This window comes from Oreochromis aureus, linkage group 14 (assembly GCF_013358895.1).
Source record: "Oreochromis aureus strain Israel breed Guangdong linkage group 14, ZZ_aureus, whole genome shotgun sequence".
NCBI lineage: Eukaryota > Metazoa > Chordata > Actinopteri > Cichliformes > Cichlidae > Oreochromis > Oreochromis aureus.
The window spans coordinates 28,418,571-28,440,463 of NC_052955.1; the positions used below are offsets into that span (position 1 = coordinate 28,418,571).

A 21,893-nucleotide genomic window follows, 5' to 3' on the forward strand; every position below is an offset into this window, starting at 1 on the left:
TTCCCAAATGCCAAAACAGACAGAGTGATAGAGGGGGATTGATGCAAGAAAATGAGACCGAGAAGAGGAGGAGGAGGAGAGGAGTAAGGAGAATACTAAGTGGAAAGAGAATGATTTAAGAGAGGAGGTGCTGCATGGCTCTATTTATACCTATCCAAGTAGAGCCGGGGCTGCAGGGGGATTCAGACGTTTCTCCTTGAGGACACAGTTGTCTGTCTTCTTATGCTACCAGACAGGAACTAAAATGGATCAGGAGCTCCCAGGCTCATTGTGAAATGATCCGAAACATCTCTTGCTGCAGATGCACTGACGCCGTTTTGTTGTTTGGTGTTACGTCTCCCATATGCGGCTTTTTCACATTACAGCGACAGTCTGTCTGCTTGATAGATAAGTTCTCCTGTGAGGACACTTCGCAACGCAACAGTTGTAGTGGATGAGCTGAGACTTTAATATGAGCCCCGTGTCAGTGTTGACGCCACTGTTTTAAGCCACAAGCAGAGCAGACAGTCTAGAAATAGTTCCTCTCTGAAAGACAGAATAAAAATGTTTTCACGTGGAGATTTCGTCTAAAAGCGAAAGCTAAATCAGTCTTGCTGTGATTTTTTTTAGGCATCTGGAAGCACATGCAGCTGTGTGTTCATACAAACCTAGCGGCGACCGAGGATCGAGGACACGGGGTTGGGTCATGCTCAAACAGAGCTAAATCGAGTGCAGGGCAGGATGTCAGCAAAGAGAGAAAAGCCGAGCATCACTGAGAGATAGAGAGAGAGAGAGCTGAGACGTGATAATCATTTATTCTGACACTGTCTCCAGCGTTTGTTCAAATAAGAAAGAAGAGTGAGAAAGGAGGCAGAAGTCTGAGGCTTGGCCTGAATGTTGGGTTATCGTTTTCAGAAAGGTTAAAGAATAGGCGATTGTGACGCTCCTCCCGATGTCTGATCCAACGCCGGCCCTTTTACCCCATCCGCCTTTTCCAAACTTATTATGCACTCCACCTGATGTTACCATGCAGTCCTTGCATTAACACTGCTTAGTTTAAATCAGTCTTGGTGGTCTCCACCAAAGACGTTATGTATTCGGCGGTGTTTGAATGCATGTGTGTCATTCTGTCTGTAAACATGATAGCTCAGATCATTTTGAAGGAATTCAACCTTATAGGGATCAATTTACCTATTTATTGGTCAGAAATGAACAAAAACCTTATAACTTAGGAACTATATGAGCTGTGTATTGTCAAAATATACAAAGTACTGTGTAAAGATGAAAAATATCAGGTTGCATGTGACCTTTGACCTCTCCTTTATAACAATACATAAAGTCTGAATAAATATAAAATCTTCACCTCAAAAACTTTATTCACTTGAATAAAGTAAACATTTAAACAAATTTACTAAACATTAGAATGAATGCTTTAATATGTCAAGTATATTCAGATGCATATGTTTTTACTGCCTTAAAGTGAATAGCGCCCACACAGAGAGCTACTTTGGTGGATGTTTGCACTCTCAGCGCTTCTTGTGAGGTCGATGAGGTCGGTGATTCTTAATTGGCCATTGGTGTGAATGCGAATGGTTGTCTGTCTTTCTGTTCTAGCCCTGTGACAGACTGGTATCCTTCCTCCCTGAATTAGATAAGCGAAGAAGATGAATGAATGGATGAAGATTCATCCATTTGAATAGGGTTTCTGGACCTTATTTTACAGAGTTCAGTTTTTTTGATTTGGGGAAAATATCTCAGGCGGACCTCCTGCTTGTCGCATGCTTGGCATCAGAGGCAGCTTAATCCAGTGTCAGAATGTCAGAAGATGCAGGGTTTTTGAAGCTGTGCAGTCATCCATAAAGTAGTTCCTAAGAAGCCTACTGGGACATTAGGATTTATAGTAGACTCCAAGCAAAATAAAAGCACACATCTAATGAAGAATAGAAAATGTGATCATGCTGGAAAAGCAGTTACTCTGTTACTACAACTATAATTATAACAGAATGAAACAAGTGTGCATATTTATGTGATATCCTGACTTTTACTCCATAGTATGCATCACATGGTTTATAAAAGGACTGCATTTATATAGTACTTTTTTAGCAATACTTTACACCCACGTTAACTCATTTATGTCCACAGTCATAAAGTCCTTTTTATAGTAAACACACAGCACTTTTCTGCACACACGTAGCAGCAGACAGCCCATTCTACCTCCCCAGCCGCAGCAGCGTCTATCATTAGACCGACTGGACTGACAGAAGCTCGCGTATTTTCACGTCTTTCACTGAGTTAACTGAGCGGTGAATCAAGTTTCATTTGTAAAAATCAGTCAAATAATCGCAGCGGCTCAGAGCGTAGCTCACACTGTGGTGCGACGGAAGAAAGATGGCACTTTGCAAAGTACATTATCTATGTTCAGTGTGACTGATCACAGTGATTGCACGTGTTGCGTCATTTTTTGTTAATTTTTCAAGCTTAGCTCTTTGATTGAACACACTGATAGACGCGGCAGAGCGGCTACGCGTCACCCGGTTCATTACACTTTAAGACATTATGCATAATGTTTGCTTTATGGCACTGGGCCCATCATTTTCCTTCCTTCCAACGTTCATCAAAAACAACAACAGACACACTTCCAGTTACATTTAGTATTCTGGCACTTGTTTACACTTCTGTATCTGACAGCAGCTCCGCAGCTCAGACATAAAGGCAGTCATGCTGCCCCTCCAGCCCTCACAAAGATCTTGCACAATCATGTCCTGTAATTTGCAGCCCTTGTGAATCATGCAGGCTTTTGATCGACATGCTACATTATCTGATGGAGGAAGACAAAACTTGTAACGTCACATAAATGTCTTGTTCTCCAAGTAAGAATGGCATGAAGCCAAATCTGTGCATGCTGTTGGCAAGTTTTATTATGAGACAAAACTGCATTCAGGCTGATGGTTCACCCACCGACGTGTTTGCTCAGTATGAAAATCGACAAGCTGTCAAAGCTGCGGGCAGCTGTGGCCTGACAGCAGATGGACATGTGTGCACATCACCAGTATTTTACCAATAACAGCGGTGGATTAGAAGCTGATACTCCCTGTTTTCTATCTCTGCAAGTTTCACCAAATCAGATACGGACTCTGCTGCACAACATGGAAAACTGTTGGATTTGAACAGAAGCCCACCTTCTGGCTTTTTAAGCTGCATATCTGTATGACACACTGTTTCATCACTACCTTCTGCGTAAAAAGAAAAAAATTACTACCCGCTGTGACGCTCCCACTGAGCGGGAACGTTGCTTATTAACACTTTACAGCAAATTAGTCTAAACTGGTTTGGATGTAGTAGATTGCGCCTGGAGTCAAAAGGGGGAGTGATAATCTAGCTATCGACGTATAACTCTTTGTCTCTGCCTTTTTTCAGGCCGCAGCTGTTTGAGATGGATACCGTTCTGCGCGGTGATCTACGAGCTCGCTGTTCACTGTGACCTACATACACAGAGGGCTCCTTGCAGAACAAGATACCCACTCTGTGGAAAAAGAGAAGAAAAAGAAAGGTGACGTCTACCGCTGACATGATTAAGCGGGCGGTGGCATGAAAGCAAAGCAGATTCTGGAGCTAAATCAAAAGGTACGAGATGTCTTGCAAGCTTTTGAAAGCTGAGCAAATGATTTTTCAGGTCACATCTTATTGTTTTTAAATAGGTATGTAGCAGATGTTAAAATAGCCCAAATCCCTCGTGGCTTCGCGTGAAGCTAAAAATGGGTCTGGCGCTGGTCTTGCTGCCACTGGGAATTAGTCCCTGAAACACTGGAAGTGGAACATCCTGCTCTCATTGTCATGAAAATACGAGACGTAAATGATCAGCGCTCCTTTCACCTGCCTCTCAGGAAGTCGGTGTAACTGCGGGGAAGCTGTTGCGCACAGGAAATACTTCTGTAGGAAATTGGATGTTACAGAAGAAAACAAGAGGAAGCATGCGTGCCGTGTGCAGATTGCTCTGCGCTCTCTTGGTGTGGCACAAATCATTTGTTACGTTTCCCCTTTCATGAATAACGAAGACCGAGCACCGGCTCTGACATTTTCTGCACGATGTTACGTCCTCTCCACCTGTTGATCTTTTTGGCTCCCCCTCGTTGCTCTGTTGCCATAGAAACCCTCGGAGAGGAACGAGGGCACAGAAAATGAAAACTGGGCCTCGTAGTAGGAGGCAACACCGGACATGTATCAGCGCTCTCCTCCCACTGGCTTTGTCAAACGCTTTTAGAAGCCACGATAATGAGATTCTGTTGGAGCAGCTCCGGACCATCTGAACACACACCTACAAAGCACGCTTGAATCATGACAGGGGGAGAGAGGAGGATGATCTGAAGTGACAGTACCAAATATGATTCAGGGGATTTTGGTCTTCAGCCGGCTTTGGCTGACGTTACAAAGGAAATGAGGAAGCCCGACTGTTCAGTTTGTACAAATAAGAACAGCGTTAAATATTTAAAAAACATAGGAAGAGAGTGGCATTGTTCCTCAAAGAAAAAATCTACTATTTCATATAGTGTTTTTTAACTAGTGCAAGTCCATGCCACAGTGTTTGGTATGTTTGTGCAGCTGATATAATTAGAAGTAAAAAAAAAAAAAAGATTTAGCAATTCTGATTCATTATTGATATCATTGGGTTCTCATTGGCTCTGCTTTGAGAGCAGCCACCATCATTAAGAATTAAGCCCTTACTCAAAAAAGTAATTATTACCCCAAAATTTTTAAAAGTAATGCAGTAAGTTACTTAGAAAAAAGCAATTTATAATACTACTCGTTACATTACTTTTGCGTTGATCCATAAAATATATAAACCTTTAGGCTACAGGCCCACACATCGATACAAGTCACTATACTAAGTATGAGCCTTCTCTTAGTAGCTCCTATCTCTTAGATGATAACCAGCCCAAAGACACTTTAAAATGGTCACCACAGTGACTCTGCTTTAGAAACATGAACACAGCTCATGAGTTTTTACCTGTTGACTTTCAGGGTCTGGCTGCTGGGCTGGGGTCAGCATTTACACAGCTTTAACAACATCCTGGGCTCTTGGCTAGCTTAGTATTAGCACGCTATTTAGCTAGCTTAGCCTTAGCATGCTTTCTGTGCAAGTGCTTGAAAAGACCAGAAGTTGTGTTAGCAGCAAAATGCAGTTGTTTCTGACCTGCTTGCAGTTTCTACTTTACCATTGTCCTCTTATGTGCAATAAAAGTAAAAGTAGTGTCCAGAACTATGCTGTAGACTGTGCCACTGTTTTCCTCCTCCAGCACACAAAGTGAAATCAGTTGATTGTAGGAGTGCAAACGGAATTGACAAATTCTGTCAAGCTGTCACGGCCGGGATGGCCGGTCTGTTTGCGGAGCGGACTCAAAAGCAGACACGGGAAAGAGAAAACTAAGGTATAACAAAAATCGAGCCGTTTATTTGGCTGATAGGGGGAAAAGAAGGGAAAAAAACAAAACAAAGGCAAGGTGAACTGGGACAAAACTAAACTAGGAACAAGACAAAAAAACAAGACTTGAGGCAGAGAAAACATAAACCTGAACAGAAACATGAGAAAACATGAAGCAATACAAACAGATGACCTGACGCTGAACAGAGGGCGACAGAGGATTTAAATATACAGAAGGGTAATGAGGGAAGTGGAAACACCTGGGGAAACACAGCTGACACAAATTAACACGTCACCACAGGGAAAGCAAAAGTAAACACACTGAACATGGAAACAAGACTTTCAATATAAAACAAGAAACATGTTGAAACATGAACTGGGACACGCAAGCTTGACACAAGAGACAGCGCGAGTGAGCGAGAGAGGAGGAGGGACACAAGGGTAGCCTACAAGGAGATAACACGTGATAAACAGCAAAAGACTCACAAACAAAGAGACATGGACGATAACATAAACTAGACTAAACTTCAACTAAGACGAACTAATAATAACCCCAGAACAACACTATCTCATATCTCGTAAGTAATCAAAAATACAAAATGCTGAGAATGCCAGACAGGAATGTGAAGTCATTTTTTCATAAGAAGTAGCTGAATAATGTTGAAGGATCAGTTCAGGACATTTTGTGAAGTTCTCACACGTAGCAGACACCAGGGATTCATCTGCTACAGACGTGTTGTCATTGCAGTATTCAGTCTTATGATGCTGGTAGGCAAGAGACACAACACAAGGCCCATGTGCTCTCTGTGATGTTTAGCGGATAATCATCTGCACCGTATTCTCACATGGGTGCATTCAGACGTCACACAGGATCTCATCACACGGGGGAAGCTGGCAGGTTAAAGACCGTTTAATGTCACAGCGGAAATGTTTGCAGCTGAACGTCTTTAAACTGTCACAGGAGTCTCATCTTATTTACTTTATGATGGATTGTGCATTTAAAAACTACGTGAGGATACACGCGCTTCTTTTGGCTTCAATAACTGTTGAAAACAAACAAGTAACAAGTTGTTCTGCTTTTTTCACTATTTCTTGAAATGTTGCAAGCATACACACAGAAGGCCAGCCTGATAGGTGTGCGTAAGCACCCCGCTGATGAACAGCGATTGACTGCTGATCAGTGACGTTTGATGTGAGCGGAGCAGATGTTAGAGGCGGATGAATCAGCAGGAGACGAAGCTCCAGACTGGATCAATTCCTCCCGGCAGAGAGCTTCATCCACCTACACCCTCCTCCTCCACCCCCTGCAGCTCACTGGTTACCCAACACTCGATATGAGGCTTCAAATAAACACTCAATTTATTTAGTCAGAAACGGAAAAAACACTCAGGCTCTTTAAACCATATTGTTTCTTGGTACAGGAAGAGGAACACGATACAAAACCATGATTTTTACCAACATTTTAATCTAAAACGTTACATTTAATGAAATCTGGTCAAATGAAATGTACTCTGCTGGTATACATTCATTTTTTACAAGTCAAATTTTCCTTAATGATTAATTATTTGATTTAAAAAAAAATGATAGATTGTAGTTGCACTTTACTCAAAATTATGGCTTCATGTTTACTGAAAGTGAAAAATCTTTTTTGTGTGTATGTAAGCACTGATTAGACAGCAACAATCAAATTACAGCTGCAAGCAGCGTTGAGAGGGCCCTTGCATCCCAGCGCATTGAGCCACGCCCAACACCTAGGCCCAGCAGGTGGCGATAGAGATTACAATCTGACGTAATGTCACACTGATGCATATGTGTCAAACCACCAGTTAAAATCTCATCTAGATCAATGAGCATTATAACCAACGGTGAAAGTTGAGATTACATGGCAAATGATTGAAATTCGCAGTGGCGCCACAGCCACACCCTATGACGTGAACTCAAAAGCTCCGTGATTTAATATGGCCCAGGTGTGTAGTTGAGACCTACTAAATATGAATTTGATCCAATAAAAATCCTAGGAAGAGTTCGCAAAAATGCAACACCTGGAAATGGCAAAATCGGCACCAAAATGTCACCTTCAGTTCAAAATCGCAGACTTCCTTTTGGGTTTGGGTCTATGGACCCCAAGACTTTTTTGTTCATTTTGCACTTTTTCATTCAAATGTCATTCATGTATCTCAAACAGTGTGTTTGTAGGAATTCATTTAACAATGCATAGGTGGCGCTCTAGAGCCATTTTGCCCTGCCAATGTGTGAAAGCATTAAAATCCGTAAATTTCCACCAGACCTGACACGTGTGCAAAATTTCATGAGTTTTTGAGCTTGTTTAGGCTCCTTTGCACACTAGTGCTCGGGCCCTAACAAAGTAAAATTAAACTTATGAAAGGGTTTTCAGTGAAAAGTGATGGAAGAGGAGAAAACATAAGAAAACTATCCCCCGTGGCATGTCTGTCCACGGTGTATCGCACAGTTCCATCTCCTTGTTGCTATTGTCCTATTGTTCTCAAACATAAGGCCTGAGGTCCAGAATCGGCCAGGCAATGACTCCAATCCGGCCCCCTGGATGGCTTTTGAAAATATGAAAGGAGTGCACCAAATATGAAGGAGTGCACCACCATTTGCAATCCATTTTACACAAAAAGTAATTAAGTCTACAAAAAAGTCCTAAAAAAGTATCTTTTAATATTTTATAATTATTGCCCATACTGGGCAATAAATTACAGCTTTTTCTGTAATTCTGCACATTTTTCCTGTAGTTTCACTGGTCCGGGCTCACTTGCTATCAAAGTTGTCAGTATGTGGCCCACAATGTGAAATCAGTATAGCATCCCTGATTTAAGCACATTTGATCTGTTAGGTTGTGGTTTTGCAGAATCGAGGTTAGAATCAGAGGTGCTGGTCAAAGTTGGAAATAGAAAATTAACAGCATCATAAATTATAGCTTTCACAGTAACTGTTAAAATAATCAACACTTCTGGCAAACAGATTGCACAAAGTAGCTGAACACAGTAACTCTGTTGTGATGTTTCTGTTATGTTTCACAGGTTTTATATAATAATATCTGAAACACCTCCAAGATGAACAGCCCTGGGATCTTTGGGGGAATTTTAAAGACAAAAAGTTTCTTTATCACTTTTACTGAACTAGAATCCAAAATTGATTACATATTTATTTATGATTAATCAAAACTGTAAATTAGAGCATAAATAACAGCTTAGTCCTAAGATGTATGGTATATAGACCAAGACTAAGACAATGCCAAGACCAGAGGGTATCGAGACCAAGACAAGACCAAAATCAAGACCAACACAGACCGAGTCAAGACCAAGACAAAGTCGAGACGAGACCGAGACAAAAAAGTCTTTAAACTGCAGCCAGATGCTGCTTCATTTACGGGTGTCAGCCATATTTATGTGTTTTTGTGATGCACTCGCACAGCCCTCCTCACCGCTGTCTACTGTCTCACTCACTTACTGAGAGGACAGACGCACGCTCCACTTGACTGTCGCGTCTCTCACCCTCTCTGTTTTTCACATAATGATATTATCCTATATCCTCCCATGTGATTGGCCACAATATGGAGAGATTGGAGCATAGCTGAGCCACTGTGTGGGAGCTGAGCAGCGAAAGGAAATTAAGTGAGGAGCCGGCTCTCGCTCAATGGGAGTCGACTCTTCTGATTCACCACAAAGGACTCTCTAAGCACGGCTCTTAGAGCTGATGCTTTTGCACATGACACATTATTGAACGTTACGTTGTGTGCCATGGATACTGTTGACTCCAAATCTCCCGACCACTATGTCGATCTGAGACAGCAAGACCGAGACAGCGAGACCAAGACCGAGACCAAAGTCTGTCGAAACCAATACAAGACCAAGACCACGTAAAAGTGGTCTCGAGACCGGTCTTGGTCGAGACATCCAACTCTAATGGTATAGCTATAGTAATAACAACCAGAAAGCATTTTCTAAGTAATTTAGAAAGTCATGTGACCTACTGTTAGAAAGTGGCTTAAACTAAAATGAGACTTTTGATACAGTCCAACCAATACAACATTCATGCTCACAGCCAATTTAGCATCACATAAATTATTTTTATTATTAGTAGTAGTATTAGTAATAACAATAATATGATACTATTATCAGTTGGTTGCAATGATTTCAGTCTGTTTGAACACTGATTTGGATGCATGTGCTCGAGTCAGAGCTCTCCCTTCCACTACAAAAACAAGTGGAACTTCTGTATTGTTATCTGTGTACTTTCTGATGAATACATTTCTACCACAATCCCCAACAGACAGCCAAATTTTCCACAGCGTCTCTCCTATCAACTGAAAGACGGGCCCAGCTGTTAATACGAGCTAATCTCTGTGTCTAACGCCTCAGGCTGGTGACTGCGCCTCGCTCGTCTCTCTGTCGGAGGTGCTCGACTGGTCCTGAAGGGATTTTTTTTGGATTAAGCTGAGAGAAGACGTTCATAACACACACCAGTACACAGACACTTGCCACAGCGTGGTGGCGTGTCTCCCAGCTGGCCTCATTAAATAACATATTGTCATGTAAACCTGACTGACAAGTTCTGTTTGAGAAAGAGATGGCAGGAGTCAGTTCTGCATCTGTCACTGAGTCACCATGTTTTGGAAGATAGAGGGCAACAGAGCAGAGGATGATTCGCGCGCTCGCTCTGCTGCCGGTCTCTCTTCGAAGGCATTTGTATGGATCAGAACTCAGGACACGTCTCTGCAAGCCCAAACCTATAAACTACCCTAAACCATGGAGGACAAGCAGTTTTCAACTGCATCTTGCTCCTGTATTTTCACTGTAAGCGTTAACTGTTTACATATGGTTATTAACACTATCATTAAAATGTGGCCAAAGTGAGACTGAAAAACAGTCAGCGTGAAAAGGAAAATAACAAAGACGTCACAGGCAGCTGCTGCAGAAGTAAACAGGCAGCAGTCACAGTTTCATTTATAAGCTATAAATAGAGTCCAACCCAGCAAATTTATGAACAAATAACAACAAGTTAGATTAAAAAAAGATACATTTTTAATACTGGGTCTGTGTTGATGTCTGAGCCAGGAGTGCAGGGACTGAATGAACAGTGGCAGTAACACATCTAAGAAAAGTTGGGACGGGGGCAGCAGAAAACTGGAAAAGCAAGTGATACTAAAAAGAAACAGCTGGAGGAAGATTTTGAAGCTCATTAGGTTTTTTGGCATCAGGTCAGTAACATGATTGACTACAAAAATAGCATTCAGAGAGGCAGAGCTTATCAGAAGTAAAGACTGACAGAGGTTCACCAACCTGTGCATACAAATTGTGGACCAATTTCAGAATAATGTTCGATTACATTAAGCAGCAAAGACTTTGAATAGCTCATCATCTATAGAGCATAATATCATCAAAAGGGTCTAAAAATCTGGAGAAATCTCTGTGCGCAATGATGAAAATCTGAGTCTGTCACAGAAATCTGTTGGTTGTTTTTCAAATATCAAAGTAATGCAGAAAGATGCTGGTTAGCATGGCTATCATTTGTTTTACATTTTTTTTGCATCTTCCATTCATAGAGAGGACAAGAAAGAGAGATGGGGTACAGACTGGTGATTCTGTATATGGAGTTTGTATCTCCTAGTGACCACTCAAAGTAAAGTTATGGCTTTGTCTGCATGTATTTAGCTGCTAGAGGTTTTCTTTGCTGCTAGAAAGATTTCATACAGAGCTCTGCTGTCTTGTGCTTTCTCCTTGGTGGGTGGGGGCGATGTACTGGGCTCTGTGTGTTTCTGAGATGGCCATATAAGGAAAACCCCTCCTGCTTACATCATCCAGAATCAAGAAGGAAAAAAATACATCAGAAATCATTTATACACTTTAAAGCTGGAGTAGCTAGTAGCTTGCAAATTAAAAACGCCACTCTCATGAAACACATACTCAAACCTTCCACACCCCTGACACAGACACTGATTATGTTGACAGGAGCAACAACAAGACTAATCATTACAAGCGACAGTAAAATGATGGTGTCACAGTGAGGGTTATAATCGAGGGGAATTAGTGCTGAGTAAGAGCTGCACAGCCATTTTTATATTATACAGTGACTAGCGATGAAACTGGCTGCTGCTCCATTAAATATATAAATAGAAAAGAGGGCAGACGAAACACAATAGAAAAAAAATGCCTCCATGAAACCACAGGGAGAATTGTAATGACTTTTCTATCCAGGACAGGAGGTGGAAGTTTTGCTGCCAGGCAAAAGAAGAATTAAAGAGCAAATGACACAGACACAAAAGTCCCATTCACGATGAGCGCGCCGGGGGGGCGGCTGCAGATACTCGAGTGGCCAGGGCTGTATGGAAAAGAACAAGAAAGGAAAAGAAATGATTGAGGTTGAACGGCGGTATTATATTTTGCTCATTGCTAGCTGACCAGTGCGGTGGATGACTTGCTTTAATAATGAATTCTGCGCTGTTCTGTAACCACCAATTGAATTATGAATAACATCTTTTCTAACACTTTCAAAATTTTTTAGGCGGGTATGTAAGATTTCTCTACTGCTTAGTGGTGGTTTATTGAGCTAAATGCTAACATCAGTATATTGATATGTAGTCAGTGACAGTGCTATTTATTTAATGTTGTTTCTGATCACATAGCTTATGATATTTACCCTGTTTAGCATCCACACAAGAAGCACCTAACAGCAACATGGCAACCAGAGAAAAGTCAGTGACATTCGATAACTTCAAGCGCTGATCGGAGAAATAACCGCTTGAGATGTGGAGTTAACTTCAGGGCAAGCAGTTAAAGTGACTACCAGTGAGACTGAAGGATACTATTGATTGACATGTGGTGCATGGCCATAACCAGCTAAGAGGTCGCTGAGGTCTGGACCTCGGTAACCATTTTTCAAAGCAAGAGAATAAAAATTGGCCCAACTCAATGCCTGATGCTGTGGATCTCTTTTAATTTAAAAGACTCTACAGGAATGTCATGTTCTGTTGGGTTGTTTTGAGTTTTGGGGGGAGATTTCTAGGTTTATAGTTGGGTTTTTTCTTTAATGTAATTATATCAAGGATTCTTAAGGTTGGGTTTATCGTTTCTAGTTTCTGTTTAATCTCTAGAGTCTGTACTTAGATTTTTCATTCTTTGCTACTTCAATTAAGTTTCAATTTTATATATAGTGGAATTCACATAAACTGTCACATTTAAGCCACTTTTTATTTGAAGGTAAAGAGCCCACAATATTATATATAGATACCCCAATATTCACACCAATCCCTATGGGCAAGCATTGGGTGAAACTTTAAGAAACTTCCAAAAGAGCCAGATTCAGGTAGCAGCAGCCAACCACCACAACCAATAAGTGGGTGAGGTGAAAGAGAAGAGAGCACAAAAGGTAAACAAGAATATTGGAATATTATACTTTTTAATTCTTCTATTTTAGTTTAGCCTGGCCTCCCCAGTCTCTTCTTAGATCTTGCCATCAAGACTTTGTCTCTGCTGCATGATTCCCCATTTGGTCCTCTGTCTCTTGTCATTGTCTTAATTAGTTTCAGCTGAGCCCTGTTAACCCGGCGTTTCCACTCTCCTTGATTACCTTTCTTTATCTATTTAAAACCCTCAGTTTTCATCTATTCTTTGTTGAGTCATCCTTTGTTGCTGTTGCCCTCCTTCATGTGCTTGTTCTGTTGTTTTATTTTTTGCTGCTTTTCAGATTACCTCAGTAAAAGTTTATTTTCTGTTTAAGAAATTGGTCTCAAAAGTCACCATGAGCCTGCAGTCCGTACTTTATGACAGTGATTTCTGCCTAGTTAAGACTCCACTCTGCTGGGCCTCTGAGTGGGCTGTGATTGGGGGTCTTGGTTGATCACTCATGAGGAATGATAACTGGTTGGTTTGACTATAATAAAACATTTTTGGTCATCATTCATTATTAAACTGCCAGGTTACAGTCCCGATATGACAAAGTAGCAAATACATTCAAGGGTCACCTAGGCAACCAGAACCTTGACTGTCCAGCAATGTGCAATGCCCCCTTTAAATTAACGTGTTACCATGCTAGTAAACCTATCGTAGAGGTATTTAATCATGATGACCCAAAACCTTACAGGCCTGCACGTTTAAATTGATGAAATGCAGATCTGAGACTGTGTGCATTCTGAGCACCGACCAAACAACAGACATACAGATATCTGTTGAGAGAGCAGTGGACTTTTTGACTCAGGAGATTGAAGTCACCACCTAGAACAACACTACTACTTTCAGTCTGTCTAAAAAACCACATTCGAAACAACCAAATGTGATTGAAATCACGGCAGCATGTGCACTTGCTTTTGAGCAGCTCATATCCACCGCATTTGTATTAGGCTTCACTAATCCTTCACACCAGCGTCTCCTCGTACACTTTCCCCAGATCAAAAGAGCAGGTGATGTGTGATATGGAAATGACCAGAGTCTTTGGCCTCAAGCCTTCCTGTTCAAAGGCGGCACATGTATGCCTCGGGACATCTACATGAACACCACCAACACCTCAGTGATAATAGCTCAAAGAAGGCTCTTTTTGCTGAAGGGTAGATACCAAATCAAAGGTATCAGTGGGGGCATAAGCAGCCTGCTAGCATCCCTTCATTCATCTCTACCTAATTAAACAAGCAGCCATGTTTCTCTTTGCTAACAGTTTATCTGCTTATTAGAATCAGAACCTATTTTGTCTTTGTCACAAAAAGATTTTGACACATTTCCATTGCACTGCCCGCTGCTTTATTCAAGTTTAGCCTTCACTAAGGTGTAATGAGCACTGAAGCTTCTAGTTTTTGCGAGTGAAGGTTTTAGTAACAGCAACTTCAGCATCCATCTATTCAACACCTTTTGAGAATATTAGAAGAATCTCTCTTCCAATGAAAGAAAGAAAAACTATTTAATCAGCCTTAAAATTTGTCTTTATTCAAAATTAGAAAAGTGAGGCAAAGAAGCTGGACATAAAACAGAATAAGTTTTAAAAGTAACCATGGACTCCTTTAATGGGAATTTCTACTTTCAACATTGTGGCATCGGCGTGACCTGAGATCTTCACATAACGACTGGTTGGTAAAGCAAAGATTAAAGCCTTGCATCTTGTTCTGCTGCTCCTTGTGCCTGGTCTGAACCTCCATTTAAGTGGTACATGGTGTAATATCCAGTTAGAAATTCGCTGATATTACCCGCCAAGAAATCTTATTTAGTCAAGCAATTAGAATCTGCAGTCAGCTAACACTAAAGTAGGTTTTTCTGACCATTTCAGTCCCAGTTATGATCATCAGTCAGGGCAGTTCATAGAGACTGTGATGTGATGCACAGGAATGTCAGTTTGCAGTCTTGTATGATTCAGAATCACCAGCTTTGCCATGTGGAAAATCTTCTAAACAAACAACGATTCACTGACAACCACATTCTTTACAAAATAAAGAGGATAAGCAAACCTATTGATGCACAGTATACAGCATATATAAATAGAAATGTATTCTTTATGCTTGCTGTCTTCCCACTGGCTAACAAGCCAGGGATATCAAAGAGACCAAGGGCTGGTGATGAGCTCTGAGCTCCGCTTAATTGGATGTAGCTCAGGCTGTATCTGTAGCAGCAGAGTGAATGGTCCTGGGAGACAAGAGCTGACCGCCACACGTCCACACACCCACACACCCACGCACAGACTCCCCTCTCTTCCAATTAAAAAGAGCTTCAGGACTTGGTTTTGTTTACTTTCGCAGAGTCCTGTCAGGAGAACGATCTTTTCATTGAAGGGTTGGCACATGCAGCTGGAAAAGAAAATACACTGTCTGTCATTAGAAAATTAATTTTGCTTCCTGCTCGAAACTTTTTGAAAAAACTGCTGATGACTCTTGCTGCGTTTGTGTTTTAAAGTCTAATAAACGTCTTCAGCCTGCTTCTGGATCTTAGAAAGATGTGAAAAAAACAACCCAAAACAAAAGGAGACACAAATTATACTGTAAGTAATTTTAAATAGTTCATAAGTACAGTTTAAGTGGTGCTTAAATTCAGGTACTTTATGGGAAAAGAGGCACAAATTATACTGTGAGTAATTTTTTGTAGTGGTTAAGTAAATTGGCTAAGCGACTAAGTGTGTATGTAAATTTTAAATAGTGTGTAATGTCAGGTATTTTACGGAAAGGAGATACAAATAATATTGTAAGTAATGTTAAGTGGTGTGTGATTCCTGTATTGGAGGAAAAACAAGCTACATTTCCAGGTCCTGTAACTGCTTTCTACTTTCAGCAGCGTGGGTTTTATTACGTAGTGGGTTAACCTCGCCTTTTTACATTATTAGTATGTGTTGGTGTTGCACAATTCAATTGTCTTCTTATACCGTCTATAAAAATGTGATAAGGACGGTTCTCCCTTTCCTACCAACCACAAACACTGCAGGGCACCAAGTCTAACACTGTTCGATTCTACATATATTTAGGTGATATTTTTCCTTCTATGAATATGGAAATGTATCAGAATCATCTATATTTGGCCAAGTTTGTGCACAAAAACTAGGAATGTGACCGCAGTTCACTATACAAACAACTATACAAACTATAAATGCAAAACTGAGTAGTGTAATTGCATATGTGCATTTGACCTGAATGATATAACAGCGGGTTATTTCACATTGTTCGTCAGAGTGACAGCTGATTATTGCATTTTTATTGCACTGGCAGCAACAAAATGAGTTGTCAAGTTGGGAAACTTTGCCTTTACTTACCTGTCTTCCTCTTCCCCACTGTGCAGGTGTCAGCTCTGCTCCGTGTGTCTGTTCCTTTATGACACACGGAGCAGAGCAGCAGAGAAGTGCTTTATTTGACTTGTGATATGTCTTCTAGCACGGAAAGACGCTATATGTAACAATCCCATTAGTAAAACTGTTACTTGTTATGTTCATACGCTGGTTTTCGAACATTATGGAAAAGCTCTTGACCTAATGACAGAGACAGACTCAGGTGTAGCCAACATGACGTCATCTACTGACATGTGAGGGCTCGAGATGAGCATTTCTAGCCTTGTCATCTTTGTGAGAAGAGAAACTGCGGGCTCATTGGTCGATCATAAGTCACGAGCCAATAAGTATCGCTCCTTTCTGAAATATACAACCTGGATCATATATTTAATTGAACCAAAATGAGTGACTGAGCCCATAAACTCAGCAAGAAAGTATTTCTAGATATCATATTAGAAAGGTGTTTTCCCATAGACATCTATAGGACCCCAGATCCTACCATAGGTATGGTTGCTGACAACATTATGATCTGTAGTGACAGTAGGGAGCAGGTGGAAGACAGCCTGGAGAGGTGGAGGTATGCTCTGGAGAGAGTAGTAGAAACTAGATAGAATAAAGACAGGAGGCAGAGTTGAAGGTGTTAAGATTTTCACTGGGACTGACCAGGATGGACAAGATTAGAAGGTACATGGATGTAGTGAGCCAGCATAAAGAATAGGTGCAGCTTAGGCTCTCACTCATGTTTCGAGTCTTGCATGCTAAGCTAAGCTAACCTTCCACTGGTTAGATCTGCCCACGAAGCCACAGATGTTAGAAAAGGGAGCAAGGTGCAAGAAGCCTGAAGACTTAAACTATGCTTACGTAACAGCAGAAGAGAGAAAGCATGAGTAGGTAATGAGAGAGAACAATGATTGGCAAATCTTCCAGCTGAGATCTAAAAAGATCATCATCAAAAGACTTGAAACGTCGCTAGTTCTTCGCAGCTCTGACATGCTCATATGAGCTTATTAAGTTGGGGCAGACCTGCCTGCTGTAGAGGCTAATAACTCATGTGCCATATATCACCTCTCTGAATAGCAGCAAATAAAAATGAATTCTGTGTTTATAATGCCAGGCCTGTAGTTTAGTCTGCAAATTCTGCTGTGATCCACTGCTTTAATATGCAGTAGCTGACTGGCTTAGTAACCCATGCAGCAAGCGCTCCATGAATTTGCTTCATGACGGATGGCTGTTTGGTGCTGTAACAGCCCTACTGTGTTGTAGAGCAAGCTAGCATATCCATCAGGGTGCACAACAGGCCCTTCAGTAATGAATAAGTGAGCGGCTGAGCGGCTAATAACTCGCAGAAAGGCCAGTGGCAGTAAATTCCATCAGGACAGCTTACAGGCCGCTATCCAGGAAAAAAAAAAAGCTACAGGCAAATATTAAACCCAGAGAGTTAAACACGTAGAGGGTTTATTTTCCCCATGTTGCCCACTGCTGTGGTTTGCATTAGTCTGCTTTGATTAGAGCAGTATATAACACACTGCCAGGGAGGTACGTAACAAAGCAGGATTAGCCTCAGAATTTAAAATATGTCACAAAATATCCCGAGGCACAACAAAGATTTAAAAGTAAGCACAGTGTGCAAGTTTTGTTTCACAGATTCAGCTTTGTGAGCGGCGTCACAGGCTGGAGGTAGAATTTAGATTAAAAGAGGAGGAATAGCTTCGTCATAGCTTTCTGTCACTGTTTCTCTTTTCTTCATTCTCATTTCTTAAGCTAGGAGTAGGCGGATCGATCCAAATATTGATAGGAACGATACCAATGCTGGTACAGATATCAGATCGATACTAGCGTGACAGGATCGATATTTTACTGTGTTTCGCTCGCCTAGGCTCAGTGCATTGCACCCGTTCATCCGAAAGTAGACAAACACTGGAGGGACACTTTGCCCCGCCCCCTCCTCCATGCTCTGCTGTGCACAGCAGCAACGTGTTGCAGTGAATGAGGAAGTATAGCATTGTGTAGAAGTTCTTTACAGCTGTGAATTAAAATACTGCAAACAGTGATGCGTATACTGTGGCAACACCGTCCATCGACTAGTAGTCGATGTGCTACTGGTCATTAAAATATGTTCAGATTTGGCAGATTGATGATCATTCATCATCTCGTAAATCATGACACACCGCTGTTCCCTACTTAAGCTGCCTTTAAAAGCTAAAAGCATCAGCCTCTGCATTGGTGTTGGCAATATTGGCCCTTTATATTGGGTATTGGGTCGATACCAAAATTTGCAGTATGGTACAGCACTACCATAGGCCACTACCTCTTCCCTCCATATGACTTGTCCTCCTCCTGCTTTGTCCTGTCTCTTTTCTTCAGCCTCTCCTCCCCCTCTCTCACTCGACCATCTGCGTTGTGACGCATGCACAGGACGTGAGATGCAAACCAGCTTCGTGCTCAGCCAGTCAGGTCATTTACCAAATCTCAATTGACTGCTGCTCCAGTTTCCATGGAGAAGAAACAAGCAAGAGGGGAGCGAGGCAAAAATCAATGATTCCCCACTGGGCCCGGCTCGGGTCTTGTGCCGGGCCTGAGCTGTGGCGCATAAGAGGATGTTGTTGTCCTGTTATGTTGCAGCACAACAAAACACTGCGCAGAGTGCTCGGGCAGTCGTGTGTTCTCCTCTTTGCTCTTTACAGTGCGTGTAATGTCCAGCCTCAGCTCGGGTGGTGTGATGACACCGGCCTCTGCGGTTCGTGTGGGCCGGAGTAGCAGTTAAGCAGGCTGCAGGGGTAAAAATAAAAAATGCTTTCTATTCTGAGAGTTAAAACCAGGACAGCCAAGGAGACAGTGATCGTGTCCCTCGCTAAACACTCCACTAAAAGATTTAGATCCTGCTAGCGCCCGTCTTCTGTCATACATACATGGATACATATGCTTGTAAGGAAGCACTCAGTATGCAAAGGTGCAAACACTCGGGGGAGGATATGGCTGCCACCTGTTGGTGATTCTGCTGAGGTTCACCCAGTCACCTTGCTGTTTCCCCTCCGTGATGCTGCGGCAGACTCATTTATCCTCTCTGCCGCTGGCGGATGCTCTCTTTCACCCCAGCATGACTCAGAAGCCTGGCTGCCTATTGAGCCTAATGCTGCAGATGCTCAGCCACAGTCCGCTCATTTTAAGCTTCGAAATGAAGCTCATGTAATCCAGCAGCAGACCTGATTTTTGCAGGAGTACAAAGGTGGAGCTGAAGTGTAGGTCAACGTCAGGGAAAAGGAAAATAGTGGAACATTTCTGTCCTGTTCATGTAAATTCAATTCAGCTTTATTTATACAGCCCCCAAACACAACAACAGTCGCCTCAAGACACTTTGTCTTGTAAGGTAAAGACCCTACAATAATACAGAAAAACTATGGCCACTATGAGCAAACATTTGGCGACAGTAGGAAGGAAATATTCCCATTTAACAGGAAGAAATCTTCAGCAGACCGGGCTCAGGCAGGAGCTGCCATCTGCTACTGTTAAAGTCTGCTAGCGAACAGCTTGTCACTCATCAAAACTGTCTTCCAGTGGAGTAAAACAACTCTTTAAATACGCGCCATGTTAACAAAACGTCACTCCTGACACTTTCTCCAGTGGGCTCTCAGTTTACCTTTGATAAAAGCTCTGTGCTGGTTTAAAAGACAGACGCGAGCATCTTCAGGAATATGTGGGGGAAAAAAGCAGCACTTCTCTTATTCATCACCATCCAGATGTCCAGATGCAGTTAATGAATTCAGTGTGGCTCTGCATCCCTGGTGTTAATAAATTCACCCATACTTGAGTTTACACCCCAGTGAACATGCTCACTAGTGTGCAGCAGATAAATTCAATGTTAACTGTAACTTTGCAGTTTACATAAATAACATCAAAATAATGTTTTATAACATATAATAAACTACTTATATACGCTTTATATATGGTACAGATAAAATACAGACATTTATAGTTTTCGCTCGCATCGCGCTGCTGCCGCTCTTCCTTCCTGTTGCCACAGCAACGCAGCACTCGTCTCCATGTCTCGGCGATAGCACATGCTTTGATTAAATCACCATCGGCAAACGGCGGGGAGCACTACAACGCAGTATACCCTCAGCCTAATCTAGTGTAAAGGCGCACGCAGAAACAACATGGACACATGATGCAGGTTTGTCATCGACGTCATCTTTGCTGAAGCCTCGATTATGATCCTAAAATAGCAGTGAAAGTTCACACAATCAAAAACAATTATGGGTCTCTGTGATAATAACATAAGTGCACACTAAACCAAACTAAACTACATTTTCCCAACGTGCTTTTACAGAAAGTGACACCTGGTGCCAGTTTTCTCCACATGACCAACAAAATTGCCAAACAAACTTGCACCGGCTACTCCTTGCCCTCCACTTCCTGCTCACTCAGGATGTGAAATCTTCTCCAGCAAAAGCATCGCTTACAGGGACTGCTCACAGTCCATGGTGTGATGACACAGGTAGAAGAAGGTTAAAAAATTAAATACCTCACAGTTGCGTCCAGTGAAGCCCTGGTTACACGTACACGCGTACTCCCAGATGTCCTCTGGCCTGCCAGCCGAGGGGAGGAGGGCCAAGCAGAATCCCCCGTTGAGGCAGGGTCTGCCTTCGCAGGGGTCCGGACGAGGTGTCGCCTGGGTCGGGGTGGGCTCGGCCGGCGCCGGGGTGTCCGGGGCCAGCTGGAACGGAGAGGGGACGGCCCCGATGCTGCTGCTGTTGCTGCCGCTGGTCAGGAGCAGGACGGTGAGAAGCAGGGGGGACGTGAAGCTCCCTGCGTTCTTTGTGGGACGGCAGCAGAGAACTGCCGGCACACTGAACACACTCATCCTCATCCTGATCCTCTTAGTCTGGTTTTCTTTTCTTTTCTTTGTTTGTGGGGGGGTGGGGGTGCGGGGGAAAAGGTTGTGTGTTTCTTTTGCGTCTTTGCTCAGAGCTGCTGCTCCTGTTGACCGGGCTCAGCAGCAACTGAGAGGTGTATGAGAAATGTGTGTGTGTGTGTGTGTGATAGGAGGAGAGAGCGAGAGAGAGGGGCGGTGGAGGCGGCAGGCTGGTTGGATGCTGAGGCTCAGCTGTGCGCGGGTAGAATGACTGAGAGGAGACTGGCTGATGGAGAGAAGGTAGGGATGCGAGAGGAGAAGGGGAGGGCTCTCTGCTTTTTTCTGCCTCCGAGTCACAGTGACGATGATTGCTGACGACACTCTCTCTCACACACACAAACACACACACACTCCATCCTCCGCTACCCCCTCCTCCTCCTCCTCCTCACCACCAACTTCATGCACACTCCCTCTCCTGGCTTGCCTTCACTGTGCAGAGAAACAGTGAAGAGGAGCACTGCACCTTCCTCATTTAGAGTCTCATCATCCATATCCTCTTCTTGGAGTTTGGCCTCCAAGGAGGCAGGGAGGAGGCCATTATTCAGGGAACGCAGAGAAGGAGCAGGAGGGGTTGGTGAGAAAATTCTCATCAGCTTTGCCAAAAGATTGGCTGCTTTCTAGTGATAACAGGCGGCATTACCATAAGGGAGATAATGCACTCTGGGCTTGAATACTGCAAAATCATGCTGATCAAGTTTGGCTGGCATGCTCCGAAAACTTAATCCATAAAGTTCTGTAACAAGAAAGTGTGCATAGATAAAACCGAAAGTAAGGGTTCTTTAGGCCTCCCAAATCACAACAGCACAGACATGTTTAGAGCTGTTTTAA

At 42.6% G+C, this 21,893-nt stretch overlaps 1 protein-coding gene across 2 annotated transcripts in view; it reads right to left on the reverse strand.

Moving 5' to 3' along the window:
* dner (delta/notch-like EGF repeat containing) overlaps positions 1-21,403 on the reverse strand; it is a 68,265-nt gene extending 46,862 nt beyond the window's left edge. The window contains exon 1 of one of the 2 annotated variants that reach the window (XM_031752723.2): positions 20,676-21,403. In XM_031752723.2, coding sequence (XP_031608583.1) covers positions 20,676-21,020 — 345 coding nt within the window. In that variant the 5' untranslated portion in view covers positions 21,021-21,403. Of the gene's footprint in view, positions 1-4,984; positions 5,154-20,675 lie in introns of those variants that run through there. The other variant, XM_039622468.1, reaches the window with a different exon arrangement.
* Positions 21,404-21,893: the final 490 nt, after the last annotated feature.